The sequence below is a fragment of the Opisthocomus hoazin genome, chromosome 8 (assembly GCF_030867145.1).
Source record: "Opisthocomus hoazin isolate bOpiHoa1 chromosome 8, bOpiHoa1.hap1, whole genome shotgun sequence".
Lineage (NCBI taxonomy): Eukaryota > Metazoa > Chordata > Aves > Opisthocomiformes > Opisthocomidae > Opisthocomus > Opisthocomus hoazin.
This window is the reverse complement of record NC_134421.1, coordinates 51,677,298-51,702,083: the sequence shown is the minus strand read 5'-3', so window position 1 is coordinate 51,702,083 and position 24,786 is coordinate 51,677,298. Positions and strand designations below refer to the sequence as shown.

Here is a 24,786-nt window from a genome sequence, read left to right as displayed (position 1 = left end):
CGCTAAAAATTATATTGCATATGGTTTTTATCAACTCACCTTTACTAACTGTAAACAACCACCATGTCAAGTGCTGTTAACTAAAGATTCCGCTGATTTTAATTTTATAAAAGGATACTGTGAAGCCTAACTGGCTTGAGTTGTTTGGTAGAAGCAAAGCCTGGAGATTGTCTTTGCTGTACCAAGTGCATTGTTCTAATTAAATAGCTGAAGGAAATTGAGAACAAGGAAAGCTTTTCCAAGTGTCTTAACCTTGGTATAAACAATGCTTTAATTAAGATAAGTGGTGGTTGTGTATATCGGAGTATGTAAGTGAAATCAAAGATGACAAACTAAAGTTACTGAGTTGTTTTTTCTATATGCCATATTGAAAGCATCCATGTTTGCCCTGTGTGGGTGGAGTTGCCTGGCACACTTGACAAGTTAACAGAATTGCTGAGGTCAACCACAGGGTGGCAGAATGACCTAGTCTGAAATCAGCCCTGTGTTGGGTTCTTGGGATTTAATTCTAGGCTTGGACACTTCACTCACGTGATTCTGGATGAGGCAGGGCAAGCAAGTGAACCAGAGAGCCTGATTCCTGTGGGGTTGATTTCGGAAGCTAATGGACAGGTAGTTCTCCTGTGTCCTTTACTGAAAGGAAAAAAGTTTTGGTTTCCTTTTTTTATGAATGATGTAGAATGCCAGCAGCCATTTTCTGATGAAGACTGGAATTCTAAGTACTTATAATAAATGTTATTCATGCACATTATCCATTTCCCATGGTTAAACGAGTTGTTTTACATCTAAAACAAGTCTGCATTGATACGACAGGATTCAGGGTGTGGAAGATGTCAAAATAAAAATAAGCTTTTTTAGTTTAAGACAACAATGTACTACTGACCTGGGCTTAACCCTTCTTTGAGAACAAATTAGATGTTTGGAGGAAAGCAGAATACTGGTTATAAATTGACCTTTGAATTCTGAAATGTCTATATTGTTACTGAAACTGCATTTTTAATAACTTTTTATACAAGATTGATTTTTTTTTTTAATTGCATATACAGATAGTTCTTGTTGGAGATCCAAAGCAGTTAGGGCCAGTAGTGAAATCTAAAATTGCACTGACTTTTGGATTAAATGTGTCCTTGCTGGAAAGGCTCACATCAAGAGAGATATATCTGAGAGACGAGGATGCTTTCAGTGCCTGTGGAGCATATAATCCTTTGTTGGTGAGTAAAACTACAATTTTTATTTATTTTTTTCATCTGAATCAAAAAGGAGAAACTGTGGTTCCTGCAGTTTCGTTACCACCTTCTTGCTCCCTGATGCTTGGTGATAAGTCTAGTTTTGAGCATTAATTCTCTAGGAAAGTTTGATTAGTTTGAATATATGCCCTGAACAGCAAGAATACTGAGCTCTCCAGCATGTTAAAACCTTCTTTGAAGGGGTTGTCTGTTCTTAAGCAGAATAACTCAAATATGGTGCCCAAAGCAGAATTCTAAAGAAGGGCTGTAAATTCCCATCCATCTCTATTGTCCACATTTACCGTAACTTCATAATTTAATTTTCCACAAAGGAACAAGTACAACTTCTAATTTTAACATAAAAAGACAAACAAATCCTCCTCTTTAAACATAAAGATGAATTTTGCAAACATCATGTTTCAGGAAGGGAAAAAAGAAACTGTTCCTGTTTATTTATCACTTCTTTCTCTGCAGGGTAGCTTCCCAAAACTCCTGTATGGCGAAGTACCTAGAGTCTGTGTTAAGTGGCAGAGGTAGCATAGTACATAAACGAGCACAGCTGTTTCAGCTGCTTTAAATTGTTGTATGAATCTGAAATATAGGACTAAACGTACTAAAATGCCTTCCCATTGTCACAGTAATACACTTTGAAGGATTAAACTGAGGGCAAAAGGTGACTAGACGATCAGGTGAGGAGAGGAGGGAGGAAATCTGATGGCAGACTTAAAGGGGAAAGCAAGGGTGTTTGGCCCTAGGCTTGGGTTCAGCCCACTGAAAAACCTGTCACGCTTCCTCCTAATATCTGCTACAGCAAACTTTCTTGCTTGTGTTCCTTATACAGTGCTTAAGGGGAATTGGCATAGCGAGAGAGCAGGAAGTGTGAGGGCTTTAAGGTTACCACTGGACTTGAGTAGCGCATGTTACTCTTTTTAAAGGATGTATCTTTTTTTGAGCTGGTTATTACTGACTGGCTTTCCTTAAGGCTCTTCTTTAATTTAAAGACAAATACGTTTCTGGTTTCTGAGGCTAGCTTCTGTCAGCTTTTTGGTGGTCTTTCTGCCTGTCAAGACTTCCTCAGAAAAACAGGTTACATGCATGGAAACCCCATGAAAAGAATCTGACTCTCCCTAAAGAAAGAGAATGTGCCTATAGATCAAATGTTTTGAGAAACTGGACAATTAGCAATTCATCTATAACATACGTTCAGTTCTTTTTTTCTTTTTTTCCCTTTGGAGAGGAAAGAGGTGGTCCTTCAGAAAACTGCTTTTATTTAATATTTACTTATAGAAGATCACACCTGCAGTTTTTGCCTTTAATACAGTTCTTCGGCAGCTTCAGAAAAGCTAAACGCTGGAGGATGGTAAGGTAGAATCTGCTTGGGAGCTGTGAAGTCTGATGAAAAATCATCTGTGGCAGTTATGAATTTTGGGTTTTGTCTTTGCAGATCACGAAACTCATAAAGAACTACAGGTCCCATTCTGCATTGCTTGCCTTGCCATCTAAATTGTTTTATCATAAGGAGCTAGAAGTTTGTGCAGACACTTCAGTGGTAACTTCTTTGTGTCATTGGGGGAAATTGCCCAGGAAGGGATTTCCATTAATTTTTCATGGAATAAGGGTATGTAAAATCTTCATGTAGTGAACGAGATGAGTTTTCTTTAGAGTGAATTCTAGAAAGGATATGAAAAAAGAATAAACTTTTTTTTGCAAGTAATGTGATTTCCTGACCATCTTGTTTTAGAAACATCTAGTGAAGTCAAATGTTTGCGAAGAACTTGAGCAGCTGCGCATTAAAGTGTATTGTGGAGGCCTTTGGATACAAATTTAAATCCATAGCAGATTGACTGAGATGGAGCTACAGTCTGCTGCCTTTGGATTGCTTTTGATGGCAGTTTGCTACATTAGAATGAATACAAGCCTCTAAAATGAGAGGATTACTAAGGCTTAAGTAGGCAATGGAGAAATATAGTACTTTGGAAAAAAGTTTTTCTTAGTGTTCCAAGAAGTTAGTAAAAAGATATAATATCCACTGCGTGGAGAGGCTTGGTTTTGAACTCTTCTACCTTGCACAAAAGCAAGATGCCTTGATAACACGTATTATTCTGGGTTGAGTTTTAACTCCTTTGTTGCACGCTTAAAGTACTGTTGTCATAGAAATTCTCCAGCTTAAAAAAACAGTATAAAATGTTAGGTGATACTTGTTCATTGGAAAGGGTGTATAGCAAAGAAGAGAAGCTGTATCTAATGTTACATCACTTTTTTTTTTTTTGCACTTAGTATGTATAAGAATAATTTATTAATGAATACATAGTCAATTCTGCACCTGGTCTTCATTGTCTCGTCTCCTTTCCCCTAATACAGGGCAGTGAAACACGTGAAGGTCACAGTCCTTCGTGGTTTAACCCCACTGAAGCAGTTCAAGTAATGCAGTACTGTTGCCACCTTGCTAAAAATGAAAATGCGGCAGTGTCCGTGACTGATATTGGAGTGATTACACCGTATCGTAAACAGGTATAACCGATGTCTAAGGACTTCAAAGTTGATTTTTCATCTGTGGTTTGTTAAAGCAGGGAGGCATATCTCAAAACGTCACTGTTCTGTGTCATATTACACAGTGTATTATCAATCATTAACGATGTTTCCATTGAAATCTAATCCTAGAGAAAGATAGCAGTAATAGCATTCTGCTTTTTTTTTTTGTTTTAAAAATCAGGAAATGATTAAGGAGAGATCTGTTTGCAGTTTCAGAGACAGAAGCAGATTTTTCAGTTGTAGGGAGGAAAGGGTGCAAGTCAATAGTTTATTATCCAACAGCTGGAACAGCAGTCTGAATCTGTCACTCGCTCCCTGCACTGAGGAGTGGAACAGAAGGGAAATGTAGTGAAGTAGGTGGCATGTCACCTTGTTGTGGCTGTGAGGAAACTAGAGGAACTGGGACTTCTTAGCTATCCAGTAGTCAAACTTGAAGTTTGTGCTGCTGTTTAAACCTGTAGAGAATGTTGAATGTCAGCTTCAAAATCTGTGCTTTGTTTTTAAAAACACTTATATCCAAGTCAGTTAAGCATGTGACACCTGCTTTCATTTTGTAAAGAAGATTAAATCTCCTTTCATTTCCAGAGGATGCTCTGGACAGCGTGCATGTTGTTTTTCTTGGTGTTCACACCTCAGTATTCATGGCCTTGCGTGCGTGGGTTGGGGGAAACGCTGTGAGGTGTGTGGGAAAAGATCAACCCCTTCGGAAGAAATCTCACTTGCAAATTAGAGCTTTGCCTGCACTCATCCTAGTGGTCAGGTGTATGCACCTGCCCATATTTACAGTTACTATTTATTTTTCAAATGTTTATATACCGTTTTGATGTGACTGAACCTCTTGCACTCCTAGAACACTTTGCATCGTTTAGTATGATAATATCCTTCATCTGCCTGTGATGCAAGATGCATAAAAGTAATGTCCGCTTCAAGAAAGTCACCTTGTATTGCAGGAACGCTGATTAGAAAGTGGTTACGGACTGTAATCCTCAGCTTAGCTAGGCATGATTTCTTGGTAAATTTCTTAGAGCACTTAATTATAGTCTCCAAGCAACTTAATGTTGCTATACAACGTATTGATCCCGCACATACCAGCATTCCACTGTGCAAGACTTCTTGTTCTCTTTTTGGGACAGTTCTTAAGGTCCCATCTCACCTCTGTCTTTCACTGTGCATGCTGCAGCTGGCAAGCAGAGGTGGAATCTGCAGGGTCTTCTTGAGGGGCTGGAGGAAGCTGCTTGCCGTGCCACATCGGTGGTGAGCATGGTTTTGGGTGTCATGCACTTTGGAAGAAGTTGTTCTACTCATTAAAATTTAGGTTACTAAAGATCTGACAATTTCTGTTCAAATTATGGTAGTGAGTACTTCGCCTTCTAAGTTGTGTAATAAGTGTGATACTTCTCAGGAAAAGTTACTGTTTTACTTTAAAACTGTAGTACTGGATGATGGCTAAGCTTGGTTGTAAGCATTCACTGTGACATCTCTTGTGTTAAATCACATCTGTAGTGTATTTTCAATTTTGAAGTAATCCACTCTCAAATGTAAAAATAAATTCCTTCAAACACTTTTTCTTTTTGATAGGTGGAAAAAATCAGATTTCTTCTGAGAAGTATTGATTTGGCAGACATTAAAGTTGGCACAGTAGAAGAGTTTCAAGGGCAGGAGTACATGGTTGTCATCTTATCAACAGTATGTATATTTGTTGTGGTCCCATGGAGAGTTTTTTTTATGTGTCTTAATTCTCTATGTTTCCTTCTTGATATAGGGCTTTTAAATATAAAAAATTTAAAGCTATGTTTTTGTCAGTCTGTCACAGTATTTGAAAACAGAGCTTATTTTAAATGTCTGGAAACAGTACAGCATCTGTAGATACTTGTGCTGAATTCATTTTAGTTTCTTGTGGATAATGTACCTTTCACTTAAGCGTGCACAGGGAGAATGGAAACTGGATGTGTTAAAAATATTACAGAGACAACTGTGTAAACTGCAATATTAAGAAGTAATTACTATTTGACTTATAAAAGCTAATGTAGGTTCTTACATTCTTTTTCACCTTCAGTTTGAGTGTCATCACTTAGCGGTATACAGCTGACAACTTCTCAGACAGCCACACTGACTGTGCCTAGAAGCTGAACACCCCTTATCACAATTTACTTATTTTGCATTGGTAGGAGAGCACTTGATAGTCTTTCATGATCATCTTGATGGTGTACTTTAACTGCTGTGCTGGTTGTATTACAGGGATGTTGGTAAAGGTCTTTTCTAAGTGCTAGCTTTTTGAATCTGAAGCTATCGTGCCTTGAAGAAAGGGTCCGGGGAAGAAAAAAATAATCCGTGCTATGTTTCTGCTTCAGCAGTACGCTAGTCACAGGCCATCGTTTTAACAGTACGTCACCTCCTTGATTCAGAGTTGGTTTCAGTTGGCTACATCTATGTACTTATGAGGGTATAGGGGCATAAACTGCATCACTAGAGATTTTTAAATAACCATGAAAATGCAGAGGTATTTAGGTTCACTCTTTGCAATAAATGGGTCTTTCAGAAAAGTGTTGACAAAAGGGAGAGTTCAGGAAATGGGGGAAAGTGCGCATTTGGGGAGATCATGTTTGCAGATTTCTGTTGAGCCATCCCCCGCATTTGACGAAGGGGGAAAGAGAGGATTGTGTCGCAGAGTACTGGGAGGGAGTTGCTGTTATTATTTGGAAGTTGGCAGCCCTTGTCTCTCGCCTTCTTTTGCAAACTTGATGACCTATATGCTTCAACAGATGTCTGGTTTTTCTGAACGATCTCAGTGCATGTTAGCTGCCAGTGACAGACAAAGATGTGGTAGTCGTAGAGCGTGGAAATCCTGTCTGTAGCAGCTGAAAGAATTCTTCAGAAGACTGAGGTTGAGCTGAGGTTAGATCAGTATGCCATTTCCCTCTCTCTAAATGCTGGATACTACTCCAGTGCATGGACATATCCCTGGTATTTGAACTCGCACAAAAGCCCCATGAAGGGAAGAACCACAACAGCTTCTTTACACCCTACTTACATGCCTGAAAGACAAGGGGCAGACAAGATAGTTGGCTGGTGCTCTTCACAGGAGACTTTTTTCTTTGTGCTTCTAAGGAGAAATCAACACAGAGTTGAGAAGTGTAAGCATCAGCTGATGAGTCAGCTGACAGCTGCTGAGGCTTTCTGCAGATGGCTTCTCGCAACTGGAACATGTGATACCAATCCTTTATGTTCTAAGACAACATCCATCGAACGCACACCGTTGTAGGCACGCTGAACTCCTGGACAGAAGTGAAAATCTGTGCTGGATCAGTGGAAGAGACAGTTGGGAAACTTCAGAGAAAGGCTGACTTAATGCTTTGAACATCAGCAAGTGATACCAGTCCAGCATACGTGATTGTGTTTGAGGGTTTAGACTTTCTTTTGGTGGGTACGACAGGCTCTACATAGCTGTATTTCTACAGTGTAGAATTCAGTTCACAATACATAAAAATTCTGCATATGCTTGCTTTTTTTCCAAATGGTAACGTGGGTTTTAGTGCAGTAAGTCTTTAAAGTAAAAGATTTATGTGTTTGGAACGTGTTGTTCCTGAGGTGTTTGTGACCCAGGATCCCTCGGGGCTGTGCAGGAGTGTCCAGTGTACAGGCCGAGCCTGTGCAAGTCTGAGTCATGGCACGCAAGGCAAACGGATCAAAGGAGGAAGTGCAGACCAGGAATGTGTAGCTGAAGATACAGCCATTACTGGACTACTTTTAATGGGAATACGTAGGATTTCCAGGAGAAGGGAGGATAAAACAGCTACATAAACAACCGAAGCACTGGAAAGTACAGTGAACGTGGGGGTGGAGAACAGTTGATTTTTGGGGGTTCTTTTGTGGCTTGTGGGAAGAGTTTGTGGGATTTTCGTGCTTGCTTTTTTTCTGAGAGCAGTGGTACTAAGCTCGCTTTCTTTGTTCTGCGTCATACCATAGCTTTGCAATCCAGCATTGTATCTCTCTTAAAGTAGTTTTAGGCAAGTACTATGCTCCTATTTATAAGAACTCCTTATTTAGGTCATGAAAATTTTATCAAAGATGGGTTCAAATATAGATGAAATAGATAGAGGTGAAAATTTAATGAGCCATAGCTATGGCACATTAGTTGCTGTGGCTGTTTTTTTTAAGCTAAGTCAAAGCACACTGAGCCTGCTGAAGAAGGCTTGCAGAAGGACACACTGTGAAGCTCATTCAGCTGTAGGAACTGGAATACTAGCAGCTCTAGCATTTCTTCTACTGAAAAGGTAAAATAACTGGGTTTTAGGAAGCGCTTGATATCTTGTGTTTCAAATTACAGTGGGTAGTCCTGCTGCTCAAATGAAGCTAGTGCACCATTTTCTTCAAATTGCTGAGATTGCGTTAGCAGCCTGTTGGAGAATAGACCTGTGGGAAAGCCTGTGGTGGGAAATAGTTAGCTGAAATTTGGATTATGAAGCTACCTTGTGCATTGCTGACACTGAGCTGTGGATTGCTGCAGTAAGCAAATATTGTGTTAAAGTTACACTATGGCTAGGTAAGTTGCTTTCTCATTATTCTATTTCTAAAATTGTCCCAAATTAATTTTAGGTGCGATCTCATGAAGACTTATTTGGTGATGACAAATACTGTTTGGGCTTTCTCTCTAACCCAAAAAGATTTAACGTGGCAATTACTAGGGCAAAAGCTTTGCTGATTGTCGTGGGAAATCCTCATGTTCTTGTGAAAGTAAGTATTGGTCTTATATCTTTGGATTGCATGTGGTGTTTGCCACAGGACATGAATGGTCTGTGGGGTTAATCTGATGTGAGGGAACATCAGATAATGTTAAGAATTGGTACGCTATTCTTAGTCTGCATTTGGGAAGATCTGACCTCTATAGGTTCCTGTAAGTATGGACAGTTCTGGCACCCACACAGCAGGCTTCCAAGCACGAAGGAAATTTTAACGCTTATCTGTGCATATGGGCTCCTACCTCCTTTTTCTCTCTAGAAGAGATCAGAGTCTCAATGCTGAAGTTCTCCAGCAGCTCGCAAGTCCAGTAAGCGTGTTCTGAATAACCCTATGCAATCAGATTCTTTAGTGAATGCAGTTGCTTCACTTTTAAAATGGAGGGCAAAAGTGGTTGATCCCCGTTAATATAACGGCCTGCCAGGCAGACGGTCTTCTTCTGAACCCGTGCATGGTCCTTCCGGAGGAATAAGGTGAACTTTTCTTAATACCTGGTAAGATGTTATGCCTGACTTTTTGCGGGTAAGAAGAAAAGCACTATTCCATAAATGGTCTGAATAGAAATTTTACTCTCCCCACACCATGTGCAACAAATGTGACTTACAGCAGCTATAGGTATCTTCCTCCCGTCTTACATCATGCTTGCACCTTTGGTAGAGTTCTGTTTCTGGAAAAGGTCCTATAAAATCTCCTGCATTCACATGCCGTGTTAATCTGTTTGACAATTCACTTCACAGAGGAGCATGATTTAAATTAAACATTGGTCTTCTCTTGTAGGATCCCTGTTTCTGTGCACTGTTGGAATACAGTTTAATGAATCGAGTTTACGTAGGTTGTGACCTGCCTTCGGAGCTGCAGAAGTGAGTGTCTGGGCTTCACTTTAACCTTGCTAGATATGCAGCAGTTTACAATATTGTTAAAGTTAGTATTGTTTGAAAGATTTATAAGTACAGCAACCTGTGATATCATTATAGGATTTGATTTTTGCTTTCTTAAGTACTGTAAACGTAATAAGAATCTGAGCATTAAAGAAGAGCTGTTGTTGACTTTGGTATCTTATGTATCCCCAAATGATACATTATGCATTCGATGACTGTAAGGATTTGCGGATGGGGGGGAAGGGGGTGCAAGGGAAATGTTCAAGGTGACTTTACTGGAATTAAGGACATTTGCTTGAAGATTGATTTAAACAAGTCCCTTCTAGTAATTTGTTGTTAAATGGGTAATATCTACTAGATAAAACTTTTTAATCAAAATTGTTGTTCATGGAAAGGTAAGCAAAATTTTTATCTTGTTCCCTTTAATTGACAGGTGTGACTAGTTTTTCAGTGTTCAAGATGCATTCAGTCCCCGTTCATTTTGAAACTAAGAACACCTAGCAGAAATTCGGTCCTGAGCAGATCCAGCACCTTTTGTCCTCAAGGAAGGGCACACATTCTAAAGTGGTTGGAAGTTTCTGCAAACAAGATTTGTAAGAAGTGAAAAAGTTGAAATTTAACAGTATAAAATAGTAGTGGCAACTTGCTTTTCTGTTTAAAATGTGTGTGACTTCATGCCTCTGCATAGAACAGGGTGCCTGAATCTGTAACAGTATGCCTGAATCCTCCAAGCTTCAAAAGAAGAATATTGATGAACTCTTACATTAGCTTTTTGTTTTCTATTTTTTCAGTTTCTCAGTTTTCTCAGACTTTTGCAGTGCCTCCTAGAACTGGACCATCCCAAGAACATATGTGTCTTGTAATTTTGTTATGGTAGTGTTACAGTAATGTATCTGCAGTGTGAACTGGAATGATACATTAATACCTCCACTTGACTGATGTTGATTATCTTAAGCCAAACACGCTCAAAAACCCTACTTCCAGTTTTTAAGGCCTTTGTATTTACCGCTGAGATCACACAGGATTTTCTTGGTTTCCTGCTGCAGTCCAGCTGTCTGCTGTGGTGTATGTCAGAACAATGCCTCAAATAGTGGGTTAAAAAAAAGGAGAATAGAATTAAAACTATGTTTTGTATTTCTACAAATACACTGTAGAATAAAGTATCTTGTTTACCTGATGGGTTAGCAGTATTCCTGGTGTCAGCTTCATTGGGCACTGTGCTGTCCCCTTAAGTTTTTTTTCTTTTTCTTGTCCTCTCCTTGGTAATGAAGTCTTGCCAGCAACACTTTAGGAATAGTGGGATAGCTAGCCACTGTGTTTAGGAACTACCAGTGAAACAAGATGTAACAGGCTATCTGTACTTTGGATAGGACTATAGCCTACAGAGAAAGAAATGGAAGGGGGGAAAAGGAGAGAAAGCTTTTGTTTGCTTGTTTACAGTCCACTCCTATCACTTCCATTCCTGGTGTGCGCTGTACTTCTTTCCTCTGCAATGCACAGTATGTAGGTACTGCAACTCATAAGATGGCAAACGTGGTAATACATCAAAGCCAGATACTGTGTAAGGGCGCACTGTACTGTGGCACGGTGCGGAGAACCCGGAATTACCTCTCACCCAAACTACGCTGTTTGAGTGTATCCAGTCGGAGCCACAGCTGTACTTGAGCAGCACTCCAGACTGGTGGCACGGTGTTATGCTGCTTAAATTGCTTTCACTCGTGACAGCCCGGAATTGGTGGTTTGTGTTGTGCAGTATGATGCTGAAAATACCAGCATCAATGATGCCATGCCAGTATTGTACATGAAATTCAGGAAGTTGTGCAACTAAGAGTCTGTCCTAGTTGTTGCCTGTTGAAAGACCTCTTGCTTCAGGACTGTGTTGGGAGGTACCACGCCCCACAGACCACTGTTCAGACCTGCCCCTGCTTGGACTTGCTGCCAGCCTGGCTCTTTGTCAATGTGCTGGTGCTCTCTTCAGAGAACATTGAAGTGATTGTAGTGGAGATTGATGATGTTTCCTGGATTGCAAGACGTAATGCAAAGCCTTTGATCAGTATTTCCATGACCTCTGCATAGCAAAGTAGCAGAGGATTGATTATATTGTGATGCTTAATAGCTACAAGTTAATAATATTTTAACTATAATAGTTTGCATGTTGACATCGGTTTCTACAAAGATAAAAAGCTACTTGATTTATTTTTTAACATTGTGCTTTTATTACCCAGCAAAAGTCAAATGATAAATGCCTATTATCATACAGTGTTTATTTTTCTAGAAGAGTTCTTAGTTTAAAGGCCAACTACATGTTTTTGAGGGAAGAAAAAAAAAAATCTTTAACAACTACATTTTGCCAGTGGAGAAACTCATATACTCTTTTCACTGACAACTATTCTTACGGTAACTCACATCATCCACATCTGAAATGTGGAAGCTTTTTCCCCTGAGTTACCAAGAATAGCCTCTGACTCTCTTAAAAAGTGCTGCCTGAGAAGTGCTTGTGCCTCATTGAGATGGCTGCATGAAGCAAGCTGGCACTCTCTGGATGTTGAAGAATGGGGACAAGGGGAATTTCTGTTCCTGCTTCCATTGTTAACGTGTTTAAAACTACATTTTTTTCCTAACCCTTTCACCTCACCCTTACTAATGACCGCAAAGCTGTACTGTGTGATACAAAACAACGGTCTTCCTCCTACTCTTGCAATGTTTCTCACCTCTTTATGCCAACCCAGCTGCTACTGAACCTTGTTTGAAGAGAGACATAGCCATCGGAACTGTACAGGATTAAACAGTGTTTGCAACTTTAGAACAGTTTCTTCTGGCAGCTTGATGTGCAGGCAGAGCTGGTTGTTCCAGAGGTGTTAGCTTCAATATTCAAGTCATCTCTTTCATGAAGACGTATGGCCTGATGAGCTGCAATGAGGAAAAGGGGAGAAAATAGTTTGAGTTCTTGCTATGGGTTAGAATCATCTTTCATTTTTACTGTGACAAAAATTTACATAAATTTCTTTTGGGATATGCAAAAAAAAAGAGGATCAGCCGCTGCATGCAGAAGCAGCAATGACAGAGTCAGTCTCTTTCCTTTAGACTAGAGAGTTGAACCAGGTCTAACTTTGTATGAAAACCACGTTCCAGTTACTCAATTGTGTTTACAGGAACACAGGGAGTATTCAAAAAAAAAAAAAAAAAAAAAAAAAAACACCACAACTCTGTCGTGGCTGTTTTTGATTTATTAATTCCTTGCCTTACTAAGAAATTACTAAAGCCAGACAGAGGACTTCCACCACATCTTGAGGAGCGTGTCGGGTACATCACGTCAGAGAACACAGGAACACTATTACAAATTTCCCCGCTTCCCTCCAAATATTGTGTTGGACATTGCAGGCTTAAGAAGAGCAAGAGACTGAGAAAGAGGGGGTCTGTAAAGCAGATAATTCTTGAGCCATTTAACGTGAGCAGTTAAGAGTTGACATTTTAAAAACTAGCTTTGAAAGATCAGTTATGCCTTTGGAGAACCCCAGAGCTTTCCTTGCCGGAGTCAAAGCACGTAGTGCTCAGCTGCACGCTGGGCAGGTTCTTCTTCTTGTTGTCTTGGTGTGTTTCAAACAGTAGCGTGGGTCTGAGAAGCACGTTCTGCGTTGTGGCTGTCTCAGCCTTATGGCGGTCCCAGCAGCTGAGTTTTGCTGCCAGGGCACAGGAGTTCCCTCAACGGATGGTCTTTGCGTTTTGAAAGAAGGGCCTTAGCCTGTAGGTGGCTGCATTTAGATCACAAGTAAAAGAAAAAGGATGTGCTTCTAATAGTATTTTAGAATGTGAAGGCTTTATTAGAGGGGCAGTCCCTCATATTGCTTATTACAGTCTTCCACTGATGATTTTTAATGTTATTAAGTTGCCCTTAAATTGCTGTTGTTGGTCTGTCCACGCTGGTGCAGTGTAGGTCAGGTCACACTACATCACTGATTGAGGCAGGTGCTGCTGGGCAAGTATTTTTATGTTTCATTTGTTATTTCTGCAGTTCCACCTTTTTTTGAAACAGCTGTTTAACTGCACTTTATTTAATAAAAGTTCCATCCCTACCAACTACCTAGCGACGTTTTGAGGATCTGACCGTGGGCCTCTCACAGGAGCCTCAGGAGTCAAGTCGCACCAGCGCAGCAGTCCAAGACACGTGCGTGGCTGGGTGCAGCCCGGGCCTCACAGATACGCTACTGTATTTTGCCAAATAATGGGGGGTGGGAGCCCTGTTAATTCTTTCTGTCCTTCATCCTCCTGAAAAATGGTCAGTCTGCACCTGAAGGGGGGAAAAAAATTGAGGCTGTAGTTACAACCTTGTGTGATTCTGTTTTTTCCATAGGGCCCATTATCCCAGTAAGAACATTAGGTCAGTGGGGCAAGGAACAGAATTCAGAGTGTGTGGGCAACTGCATCCGCTGTTTACGGTCTTCTGCAAACTTGATTTGACAATGATAGGAAAGTTTAATAGAGTTTTCTTCTTTAAATAAAAGAGCTTCAAGGTGTCTGGGAGTATTGTGCTGCACATTTTGGATCTCTTGGTGCCAGAATAATAAGTATTCTAAATCTTAATAAGAAACAGACTCTTAAACAGCAATATGGGGGTTTTTGCAACTAACAAAAGAGGACATCAGGATTCATTCACAGATTCAGAAACAATTCATCTGTCTCAGTTCTGTTAAGATTTATATAATCTTTATTAATTTAAACAATTGGCTTTTTTTTTTTTTTAATAGCAATGGTAAGGAAAATGCAAAATGCCTCCAAGCTGTGGGGAAGGGCGTTCTTCCAGCACATGGTGCAGGGTGGGAGTGTAAAATAATCCTTTTAAACTGCTCAAATTTCCTTCCAGCTTTAAGTGTTGTTATGTCTCAGTATCTCTTCAAAGATATTTCACTACTGGTGTCTTGAGAGTTGCTCTACAAGAGCAAAAGGAACGCTTCCAGCGTGGTGTCTGACAGAAGTACAGTAAGTGAGGAGCTGATGTGCTGTAGAAGGACCGAAGTCAAAGTGCAGACCGCGGAATGAAGAACTGTAGGTAAATGGAGGACAAAGTGCTGTTGCAGTGTTAAATTTGGAAAGGGTTGGAATTTGTCCGGAAGACACAGATGAATAGTTCCTAGTCTAGAACTGATAGTTCTTTTAAGGCATACTGATGTCAAGGAAGAAAAAATTAGAAGCTAGAAGAGACTATAGGTAATGAAAGAATACAGTCTGCAAAGGGAAAATGGAGAAACAATTTTTAATTGAAAAAAAACCCATATACATGTGCAAAGCAAGCAAAACCTCCCACAAGAATTAGTCACTTTTCTAATCTTCACTTGTTTTGCTTCAATTCCCGTAGTATGTGACTTGTGTTCCTCTTGCCTAGCTGGAAGGTGCAGGTGACGTGGAAGTGCTAGAACTGGACAGCAGATTCCTCTCTGTCATCTGGCGCGTACGCGGGTGGCAAGGTAGGTGCCGGAGTTGTGTTTCATTGAGATTGTCTAGGCTGCCCCTCTAGCTGATGGAGAGAAATGGCTGCGCAAGGCAGTTTACTTCACCCTAAATGGTGTCCAGAATATGTGAGTGAGTCCCGAGGGTGCCTGTCCCTCTCTGCTGGCTGGAGGGAGCCCAGGAGCAGAGACACGTGAGTCTATGGGGAGCTGGCGCCAGGGGAGGGGAAGCCTGCCCCGGCTGCCCACACCATCTTCTCCTAGAAGCATGGGAAGCGGCTTTTCTCCTCCAAGTTAATGAAAAGCAGCGTAGCTAAGAGGGGAAATAACCATGTTTGGGAAGATGATGCAACTGGAATTATAATTTTTTTTTCTGTTGATGAGGAAATAAAGGCTGCTGATGTAAACTGGTGTGCCGCTGTGGAATGCAGTAGCACAAAATGAAATGCTTCAGTGGTCACCGCCTGCTGAAAAGCGGCATTAGTAGAATAATTCTGTGTCGTAGTGGCAGAGCTCAGTACATCTTACTACGAGGAAGCATATTAACTTGAGGTGTGATGTGCAGTTGATACCAAACTAGTCTCAATAACAACAGTGATCATGTGGAGGATAAAATAAGGCCGATTTAAGTAGAGTCTTACTAGGTTTGTGAATAAATTTGAATTTATAAAAGCATGATGCCAAAGGCCTTGGTTTATTGATAAATAACAGGCCCTGGTTCTCATGGGGGACTTCAACCACCCTGACATCAGCTGGGAAGACCATACAGCTAGGCAGGCGCAATCCAGGAGGTTCCTACAGAGCATCGATGATAACTTTCTGATGCAAATGGTGGAGGAACCAACAAGGAAAGACGCGCTGCTGGACCTTGTGTTAACAAACAAGGAGGGACTGGTGGAGGATGTGAAGGTTGGAGGTAAACTCAGCTGCAGTGACCATGAAATGGTCGAGTTCAGGATCCTGCGTGAAGGAAGCAGGGCGATAAGCAGGATCAAAACCCTGGACCTCAGGAGGGCTGACTTTGCCCTCTTCAAGGAGCTACTGGGAGGAATCCCGTGGGCCAGGGCTCTCGAAGGCAGGGGGGTCCATGAGTGCTGGTCGCTCTTTAAACAACACTTCTTCCATGCACAGGAGCAATGCATCCCCCTGAGAAAGAAATCTAGCAAAGGAGGCAGGAGACCTGCATGGTTAAACAAGGAGCTTCTAGCGGAGATCAGGCATAAGAGAAAGGTCCATGGAATGTGGAAAGAGGGGCAGGCCACTTGGGAAGAGTACAGAAACGTGGTGAGAGCATGCAGGGATGCGACGAGGAAGGCCAAGGCTCGCCTGGAATTGAAGCTGGCAAGGGATGTCAAAAACAACAAGAAGGGCTTCTGCAACTACATCAGCAGCAAAAGGAAGGCTAGGGACAACGTGGGGCCGCTGCTGAATGAGGTGGGTGTCCTGGTGACGGAGGATGCAGAGAAGGCAGAGCTACTGAATGCCTTCTTTGCTTCAGTCTTCAGTGCTAAGACTGGCCCTCGGGAATCCCAGGCCCCGGAGGTAAGAGAAGAAGCCTACAAAGAGGACGACTTTCCCTTGGTCGAGGAGGACTGTGTGAGGGATCGCTTAAGTGATCTGGATGTCCACAAATCCATGGTCCCCAATGGAATGCACCCACGACTGCTGAGGGAGCTGGCGGATGTCATTGCTGAGCCACTCTCCATCATCTTTGAGAGGTCCTGGAGGACAGGAGATGTGCCCGAGGACTGGAGAAAGGCCAGTGTCACTCCAATCTTCAAAAAGGGCAAGAAGGAGGACCCAGGGAACTACAGGCCGGTCAGCCTCACCTCCATCCCAGGAAAGGTGATGGAGCAGCTTATCCTGGAGGCCATCATCAAGCAAGTGGAAGAAAAGAAGGTTATCAGGAGTAGTCAGCATGGATTCACCAAGGGGAAATCATGCCTGACCAATCTGATAGCTTTCTACAATGACATGACTGGCTGGGTAGACAAAGGGAGAGCCGTGGATGTTGTCTACCTTGACTTCAGCAAGGCTTTCGACACAGTCTCCCATGATATCCTCCTAGGGAAGCTGAGGAAGTGTGGGCTGGATGAGTGGTCAGTGAAGTGGATAGAGAACTGGCTGAATGGCAGAACTCAGAGGGTTGTCATCAGCGGCGCTGAGTCTAGTTGGAGGCTGGTGACAAGTGGTGTCCCCCAGGGGTCAGTACTGGGCCCAGTCTTGTTTAACTTCTTCATCAACGACCTGGATGAAGAGTTACAATGTACCCTCAGCAAGTTTGCTGATGACACCAAACTGGGAGGTGTGGTAGATACACCAGAAGGCTGTGCTGCCATTCAGCGTGACCTGCATAGGCTGGAAAGTTGGGCAGAGAGGAACCTGATGGGGTTCAACAAAGCCAGATGCAGGGTCCTGCACCTGGGGAGGAACAACCTCATGCACCAGTACAGGCTTGGGGTGGACCTGCTGGAGAGCAGCTCTGTGGAGAGGGACCTGGGCGTCCTGGTGGACGACAGGTTAACCATGAGCCAGCAGTGTGCCCTGGCTGCCAAGAAAGCCAATGGGATCCTGGGGTGCATCAAGAAGAGTGTGGCCAGCAGGACGAGGGAGGTTCTCCTTCCCCTCTACACTGCCCTGGTGAGGCCTCATCTGGAGTACTGTGTCCAGTTCTGGGCTCCCCAGTTCAAGAAAGATGAAGAGCTACTGGAGAGAGTCCAGCGGAGGGCTACGAGGATGATGAGGGGACTGGAACATCTCCCCTACGAGGAGAGGTTGAGGGAACTGGGCTTGTTCAGCCTGAAGAAGAGAAGGCTGCGAGGGGACCTTATAAATGCCTACAAATATCTGAAGCGTGGGTGTCAGGAGGATGGGGCCAAGCTCTTTTCAGTGGTGCCCAGTGACAGGACAAGGGGCAATGGGCACAAACTGAGGCACAAGAAGTTCCGTCTGAACATGAGGAAGAACTTCTTCCCTCTGAGGGTGATGGAGCCCTGGCACAGGCTGCCCAGGGAGGTTGTGGAGTCTCCTTCTCTAGAGATATTCAAGACCCGCCGGGACAAGGTCCTGTGCATCTTGCTGTAGGTGACCCTGCTTCGGCAGGAGGGTTGGACTAGATGACCCACAGAGGTCCCTTCCAACCCCTAACATTCTGTGATTCTGTGATTCTGTGAAATGGGGAGAGCTGTTCATTATGACAGCACTTGTCAAGTGACAACATCCACAGTGCAAGTCCAAGAGACTTGCGTGAATTATCTTAGATCACTTTAAAATGAATGAAAAGGGTTTGCGATGTAAAGTAAACATGGGAGTTCAGCAGCTGTTCAAATATTTACCCTTCCTAATGGGAAGTGACATTGTAGACAAGTCCTGGACAGAACTCAGATGCTTTTTCATTTGCTTTTTGGCACGCTTTAATACGATAAATTCAGTTGTCATCTTCAAGGAAAATACTGCCACTTTTCCTCCTACGCTTTGGAGTATGGACTGTGTAAGAGGTAAAAGTATGTAAATAGTGTGGTTCGTGGTTCGCTTCTTGTAGTTGTTTCAGCTGGGGAACAAGTGCATGCAAACAGAATCAAAATTAAGGGAAGGTGAGAAGCAGCGGAAATTGAGAGTAGGAAAGGTAACAGAGATGAATAATGGAGATGAACAACAGATAAATCTTTCCACGTGTGGTGTCCTTAAGGAGAGGTGTCCGGCAGCGGTGGTCAGTCTGCTCAGGGGTGTCTGAAGGTGCAGCCGGTGCTGTTCCAGCTGGGTGGGTCGGGCTGTGTGGCTTCTTGCTTCTTCCGTAGAGCCGTGCGGGTGATAGTGCAGGGGGCGGGTCTGTGAAACGTATCCTGTGTGTCAGGTTTAACGCGCTCGGGCACGTCTTTAGCGGCATACAGTAAAGCTAGGGTCCCCAAAACCACTTCGCTTCAAGAAAGCTGAGGTATTTGGCTGCTTTTTTGTGAACGGAAAGCTCTCCCTTCACGTGCCTTTTGGTACGATGGTGCTTAGCAGAAGTGTGTGTGTTCATAAGAGATCCGTGTGTTCCTAATAACATGTCTGAAAAGCAGGAAAATGTGTCCCTGTATGAATACCAGTCACTGTCAATCTGGCAGGTGATCGCCATCGTGATATTCAAGTGTGTTTAGAGGGGTCATAGCGACCAGAAGAGCAGCCCTGCTCGTCTAAGGGGCAAACGGGAAGCGGGGGTGTCCCTAATAGCGACACCTCTGAAGCAACCACGTGTGCCGTGTTGACCATAGGACGAAAATGTGCTCCGAAGGAGAAGCCCTGATGCTGCGGCCTTTGTTGTGACAGTGGGTTCTCTTCAGCAGGGCGGGTGTTCCCGGGGCAGGGTGGGTGTCCGGGGGCAGCTGGCAGCACAGCCCAGTGGGGCAGCCGTCGCCTGAGCCAGCCGTGGTCGCTGCTGCGCTTCTTACGGATCTGCTGTGCCAGGCTGTCTGGGGCCGAGCAGAGCAGCACCAGTACAAATCCCCGGCAGCTGGGGGGTAGGAGGGAAAAGCACAACAATACGCGTATCATCAGCTCTTCACAATTTGCTGAAAATATTTTTTGGGAAGTCAAAGGCCTCGTGGTGGTTTCCGTTCTGTTGCTAACAGCCGTGCCCTGGGGCAACGAAGAGGACGAGATAGAGAGGACAGAAGGGTAGTGAAAATTTCCCTTTTGGCTTCCCTTAAATTAATGAGCAAACAGCACAGGTGGGGTAAGTGAGGCAGAAGAAGAAATCCAGCATAAACATTCCCTGTGGAGTGCCTAAAATGAAGACATTCTTAGTGTGGAACAGGACGGCGACCAAAAGGCATTTTCACCTCTGTCGTTTCTGTTTTGGGCTGAGCTCACTGAAGACTCTTCAGGCCTTGGTGAAAAGGACAGTGACGGTAATTACCAGCCCTGTAACTGCACCCTCCAGATGTGTCCTTCCTCCCTTGACACAGCATGCTGGTTTCCACAGGCACCCGACCTCTGCCCGGGCTGGCAGGGCAGGGCTGGTGTGGGCAGAGCCGGCCGAGCTCAGCACACGCCGTGCTGCCATCCTGCCGCCGGCGATGCCGTTCGTGCCACCTGCCCAAATCTCCACGCTCGTGAGGCTGTGCTGGAGCTGCCTGGCTTAAGACTTGGCGTGTGTCAGATGTGGCGATTTTTAACTTGCGACCCAAGGAATTGCTGGTAATAGGCTGTTTATTAATTTTACTGAAGCCGCCACCCATTTTCAGAAGCAACTTGTTTGCCAGTCTTCAGTCAGATTTCTACATCCAGTATAGCACCATCGGGCTTTTATTTTAAGCGTGTGGTACTAGGGACCACTAGCTAGGTAACGTCATCCCAAAGACATTCCAGACGAATGTTACCCTCTCATGTGCACTGGAAGTAGTAACTGTAATATTGCCTCTTCGTACTTCAGCATCTCCTGAAATCAAGTCTTAAAAATGATTGCGTGCTGTAAGCATGTGTGGCCTTTTTGGTGGCGCCCTGTACCAGCACCTCACTTGTGTGTGGAGTCACTGCTACCACCACAGAGAAGTCTAGCAAGAGAAAATTTAATGAACAGATTTTCTTTTAAAGAAGTGACTCACTGCAGAAGTACATATGGAACGAGATTACAAAAAAACCAGAATTACTTTTTACATGATTTATTAATAGTAGAAGTAAAAATAAATTCATTACAGGCAGACTAATGGTATCATTTGTAAATTGCTATGTAATCTTTATCCAGATTAAACTGCAGATCTGCCTGGGATTGAAGTTAACAAGATTTGGTCCGGACTGAAAAGCCAATCTTTATTGTCCTGCTGCCTGCTTGTAGAGATGCTCTGAAATAAAGTGAGTTAACGTTGTCTCCTCAGCAGGAGAAGAAGCGTTAACAGTTCAGGACAGCTTTCCCTGCTGTTTCTCATTCTTAGGTCCCGGTGTTTGCATCCCCCTGTGTATAGCCAGGCAAGAGCAGCGTGCTACCTTTAGTCATCGTGCACAGACAGGAGTCAGCCTTGCATACGCCATCCCCAAAGGTACTGGTAGTGAGCAGCCTCGTGACAGTGCTTTGAACAGCGTGTTAACGTACTCTCAAACATGTTCCTTTTATAAATGATGTTTCAGACTTTTGAAGAGTAAATTATTCAAAGAACCAGCTGGAAATCAACTCTTACTTCACGCAGTAGGTACATTAAAACATCTCATGAAGACAAGTGCTTTAAAATTACGTTCTCCTCTCTTTTCTTCTGTTAGTCCCCAGTGCATCAAGCTTATCGTTATTTCCTACAAAATGAAACGATGGTTGAGGTCCTGGAGCAACTGTGTTCCAAAAATGTCTATTTTAGTAATTCCTTGTGCTCCTACTGTGAAAGGAATTTGCCATTCCCAGGTTTTTATAACGGGAATTTTTGCATTGGACCTGTGGCTGGAAACCTGCAGCAAGCCATACCTTGTAGTCCATAAGCCTGCAGTAGCAGGTATCTGTATTCAAACAAAATTCCAAATAAAACTTGCGTCAGCAAGCCTTCAGCTGAATGACAAAACAACTCCTCAAGGGGTTATCTGAAGGCAGGGCCTCGACACAAAGAAGTAAATTCACCCATATGAGTATGCCATTGAAATTCTGGCATTTTCTTAGACAGTGCTGAGCACTCCCTGCCGAAGAAGAATGTAATTTGAGCTTGTGAGTAACCACATGCACTTCACAGACTTTTTGAACGTGCTTAGAGAAGCAAAGGGAAACTGTAGATCTATTGATTTCAAGAGTTTCAGCTTTTGTTCTCTGCATCTCTTTGTGCAGTAGGTTAGGGATGTGTGTAGAAAGCTTCACGATGCTGGAGGAAGACGTTGACTCTGTCCCGAGTGTCTGAACGTAAATGCAGACAACTGATGGTACGTTGAAAGGGTGAACAGTCCCACAACTTCCGTGCAGTCAGACCTGTGGGGCTGTCGGTTTACTTTACTCATCTTTAAGGCTGGGAGCTGCAGAGCTGGTTAAGAACATGAGAAATGAAATGATCCCAGTTTCCAGTTAAGGGTTATCCCAAACATTAACTTTTAAAAAATACCTGTGTACTGTTTGCATCTGGAAAGTCAAGTTCTTGCTGAGCATTTCTGATGCTTTGAAAAGCAACTGCTTTATGCAGTGCAGATTCAGGCTCTGCATAAGGACATCATCCACTCTCCACTGACTGCAGAGGAAGGAATCCCATTAAAAGCTCGGGAGGTAATGTAATTAGGAAAAAAAAAAAAAAGATTTTCAGGAAGTGCATTGTCTTGAATACATCAGTGCGTATTTGCATGCATTGGGGGCTGAAAACCTTTAAATTGCGACCTTCGATCAGGTACTCATGGAATCTCTTTCTTCCCTTTTAACAGCATGCTAGAGATTTACTGCGAACTTTTGAACAGCTGCCTGCGTATGTCGCGGTAGACGCATGCAGTGTAATAACCCATTGACACCGAAGCGGTGCCGTTAGCGTGTGCAGAGTGAGGCAGGTGCCTCAGCAGTGCTCCCATCTCGCTGCCCTCAGCTGCCTCAGCGGTGCCTGGGGAGGTGTGGACCTCCCTCTGCCCAGCCTCTGCCCTGCCCCAGGCTGATCAAACCCCCTGCACTCAAAGAAACGCAGTAGCCTGACTCAACTCCCGCTGCCAGCAGCTTCGTGCTGTGTGTTGTAGACTCTGGCAGAGTCACTCCTGCCTTCCACTGGGTGACGCAGAGCAAGGCTGACAAAGGCACCTTGCTCCTTTCTGCAGATAATAGTCAGGCTTTTGCAGGTTCCGTCAGGATAACTTAGAGATTGTTGCCGCTATGACATTCCTTTATAATTTTTCGAGTTTCATTTCTTTTACTGATCAAAAATGTGTATTTAACTTATGTTCAGATAAGAAAATACATTATTACTTAATATTGCAAAGACTAATTTTCCTTTTGTGGCTTTAGGGTCATGATGAATAACTACAGCCCACAGATACTAAGCTGAATGCCCAAAGGGCAGCATCAGATCTTCTGCAGATATTACCTGTCTGGCTTGACTTGACTGGCTTTCACTTGACTTTTTCTTCTAATATGAAAATGTAATTATATACTAATTTAATTCTGCTCCAGCACAAGCTTTATTGAATAACTTAAGCCTATAAGCTTTTTCCATCAAATATCTGTGGTGTTGTTACATATCTAGCAACTTGTGAATCAGCATGAAAGTTATTCACATGCTTTAATTTTCTGTATCAGAAAGTTGAGTCCATATTGAATATCTTATAAATGCCTTCAAAGAGTCTGTTACATCAAGTAATTATTTCAGAGTTTATCAACCAAATTTGTAATTTTGTCCAAATGTATTTGATACAGTTTGCTTCAGATGTGAATTTCGGGGTTGCTGGTGTAACCCCTGGTCTTCTGTTTGGCTTCTCAACAAAATACATCAGTTACAAGAAGCTACGGAGACTTTGTGGCACCGTGCAGAGCTGGGAAGCCTTCGGTTCCTGCCTGCTGAAAATATTACACGCTCTGACGTTAGCAGGGTTAGGAAGAAGCCATGTCCATCCCACAGCCTTCATACTGGGGAAGTGTCTGCCCTTGCCTTGTTGATTGGCATTAGTTATGATACTGTATGCAGCACGTTCTCTGCGGTTTCTCCTCAGGGTAGACTACATGGCCTGTAGTTCCCCATCTGATGGCACTCACCCGTTTTAATTAACGGGTAAAATGGTAGGTTTTTTCCAGACTAAATATAAGTTCTTCAGGGTTCAAGCAGTTGTTTAAGATCAAAATCACTCAAATTATTTTTTAATTAACTCCTTAATAAACTGCAGATTACCTGGTTCTCTTAATTTGGTGGGGTTTTTTCACAGGACTAGTTATTTTTTAACAAGCTTTAGTAGATAATGATGGAATATAAAGTATCTCCTCCCTATTGCAATATATTAATTTTATCTTCCTGCTACTTTCCAAAGAAAACGCTAATTTAGTGTAACTCCATTTTGTGCATCATGGTTGACAGCTTTACCCTCCCTTCCCACTATCTGATCTGTTCGGCTGTGAAGGTTTCATCTGTTCCAGGTTTATATAAGCAACTTCACCACTTGTCTTTATCCCTGCAAACAAAAGGGGTTTGATCAATAACTGCAGCTTATAGCTTCAGGCGTACTCTAACTTTAGCAATAGGAACTTATGCCAAAATCAGTATTTTATAACATATATTCAGCACAATGGGAAATTATTTAACCATTGATATTCTCTGTTCAGAGGTAAGGAGCTCCCTACAGTCAAGTTAATACTGGAGACCTCCACATGATTACACCTGGATTACAGCAGCGCACCAGTGAGAGCTCGGCCAGACTGAACCCCGCTTGTGCTGAACGATGCACAAATGCAGGCCATTTGCAAACACCTGTGCTGTGGCTTAATTCACAATTGCCAGGGTGAATATTTCCACTTTTTTTTAGTGTGGCTGACTGTAGGACAGGAAAATTAAGACCGTGCATAAGAGTTTACAGAACCAGGGCCACAAGCAGCAGCACCTGCGGGTTTGCCAGAACTAACAGAACAGCACATGAATTAAAAATGTTTTGCCCAAGGCTACACCAGTTGCTGTCGTAGCATTACAAGAAAAAAACTGTTACATTGATAGATGAGAATGCAGCTCTTCAGGAGATGTGTTGCATGTAATCTTACCCTAATAGCTCTTAGGGGTGACATCACTTACAAAGCGAAGTGTTTGCAGCCAGGAATGGAGGGACATGATTTGCAGCAGCTGTACAGCACTTACACCACAGTAGCTCTCAAAGGCCTATTTCTTTCTGGGTTTGGGCATCTTTCCAGATGTGACAGAGATGTGAAATGCTACCTGTGTAACACAAGGTTATAGAATAGGTTTGCTTGGAAGGGACCTCTGGAGATCATCTCGTCCATCCCCCCTGTTCTGCGCCTGCCCAGCAGGGTCAGGTGGCTCAGGGCCATCCAAGGATGGCAACCTCTTCCAGTGT

The 24,786-nt window shown here is 43.0% G+C and overlaps 1 protein-coding gene and 1 long non-coding RNA gene across 6 annotated transcripts in view; one reads left to right on the top strand and one right to left on the bottom strand.

Moving 5' to 3' along the window:
- MOV10L1 (Mov10 like RNA helicase 1) overlaps positions 1 to 9,359 on the top strand; it is a 38,329-nt gene extending 28,970 nt beyond the window's left edge. Inside the window, exons 20-26 of the mRNA XM_075429559.1 lie at positions 513 to 612; positions 1,047 to 1,211; positions 2,671 to 2,844; positions 3,588 to 3,737; positions 5,337 to 5,444; positions 8,355 to 8,492; positions 9,273 to 9,359. Coding sequence (XP_075285674.1) covers positions 513 to 612; positions 1,047 to 1,211; positions 2,671 to 2,844; positions 3,588 to 3,737; positions 5,337 to 5,444; positions 8,355 to 8,492; positions 9,273 to 9,359 — 922 coding nt within the window. The remainder of the gene's footprint in view (positions 1 to 512; positions 613 to 1,046; positions 1,212 to 2,670; positions 2,845 to 3,587; positions 3,738 to 5,336; positions 5,445 to 8,354; positions 8,493 to 9,272) is intronic.
- Positions 9,360 to 11,565: 2,206 nt separating this feature from the next.
- LOC142362176 (uncharacterized) overlaps positions 11,566 to 24,786 on the bottom strand; it is a 25,689-nt gene continuing 12,468 nt past the window's right edge. For 2 of the 5 annotated variants that reach the window (XR_012764754.1, XR_012764757.1), the window contains exon 4: positions 11,566 to 12,283. This is a non-coding gene — a long non-coding RNA (uncharacterized LOC142362176). Of the gene's footprint in view, positions 12,284 to 18,154; positions 21,789 to 21,866; positions 21,990 to 23,901; positions 24,648 to 24,786 lie in introns of those variants that run through there. The other 3 variants (XR_012764753.1, XR_012764755.1, XR_012764752.1) reach the window with 3 other exon arrangements.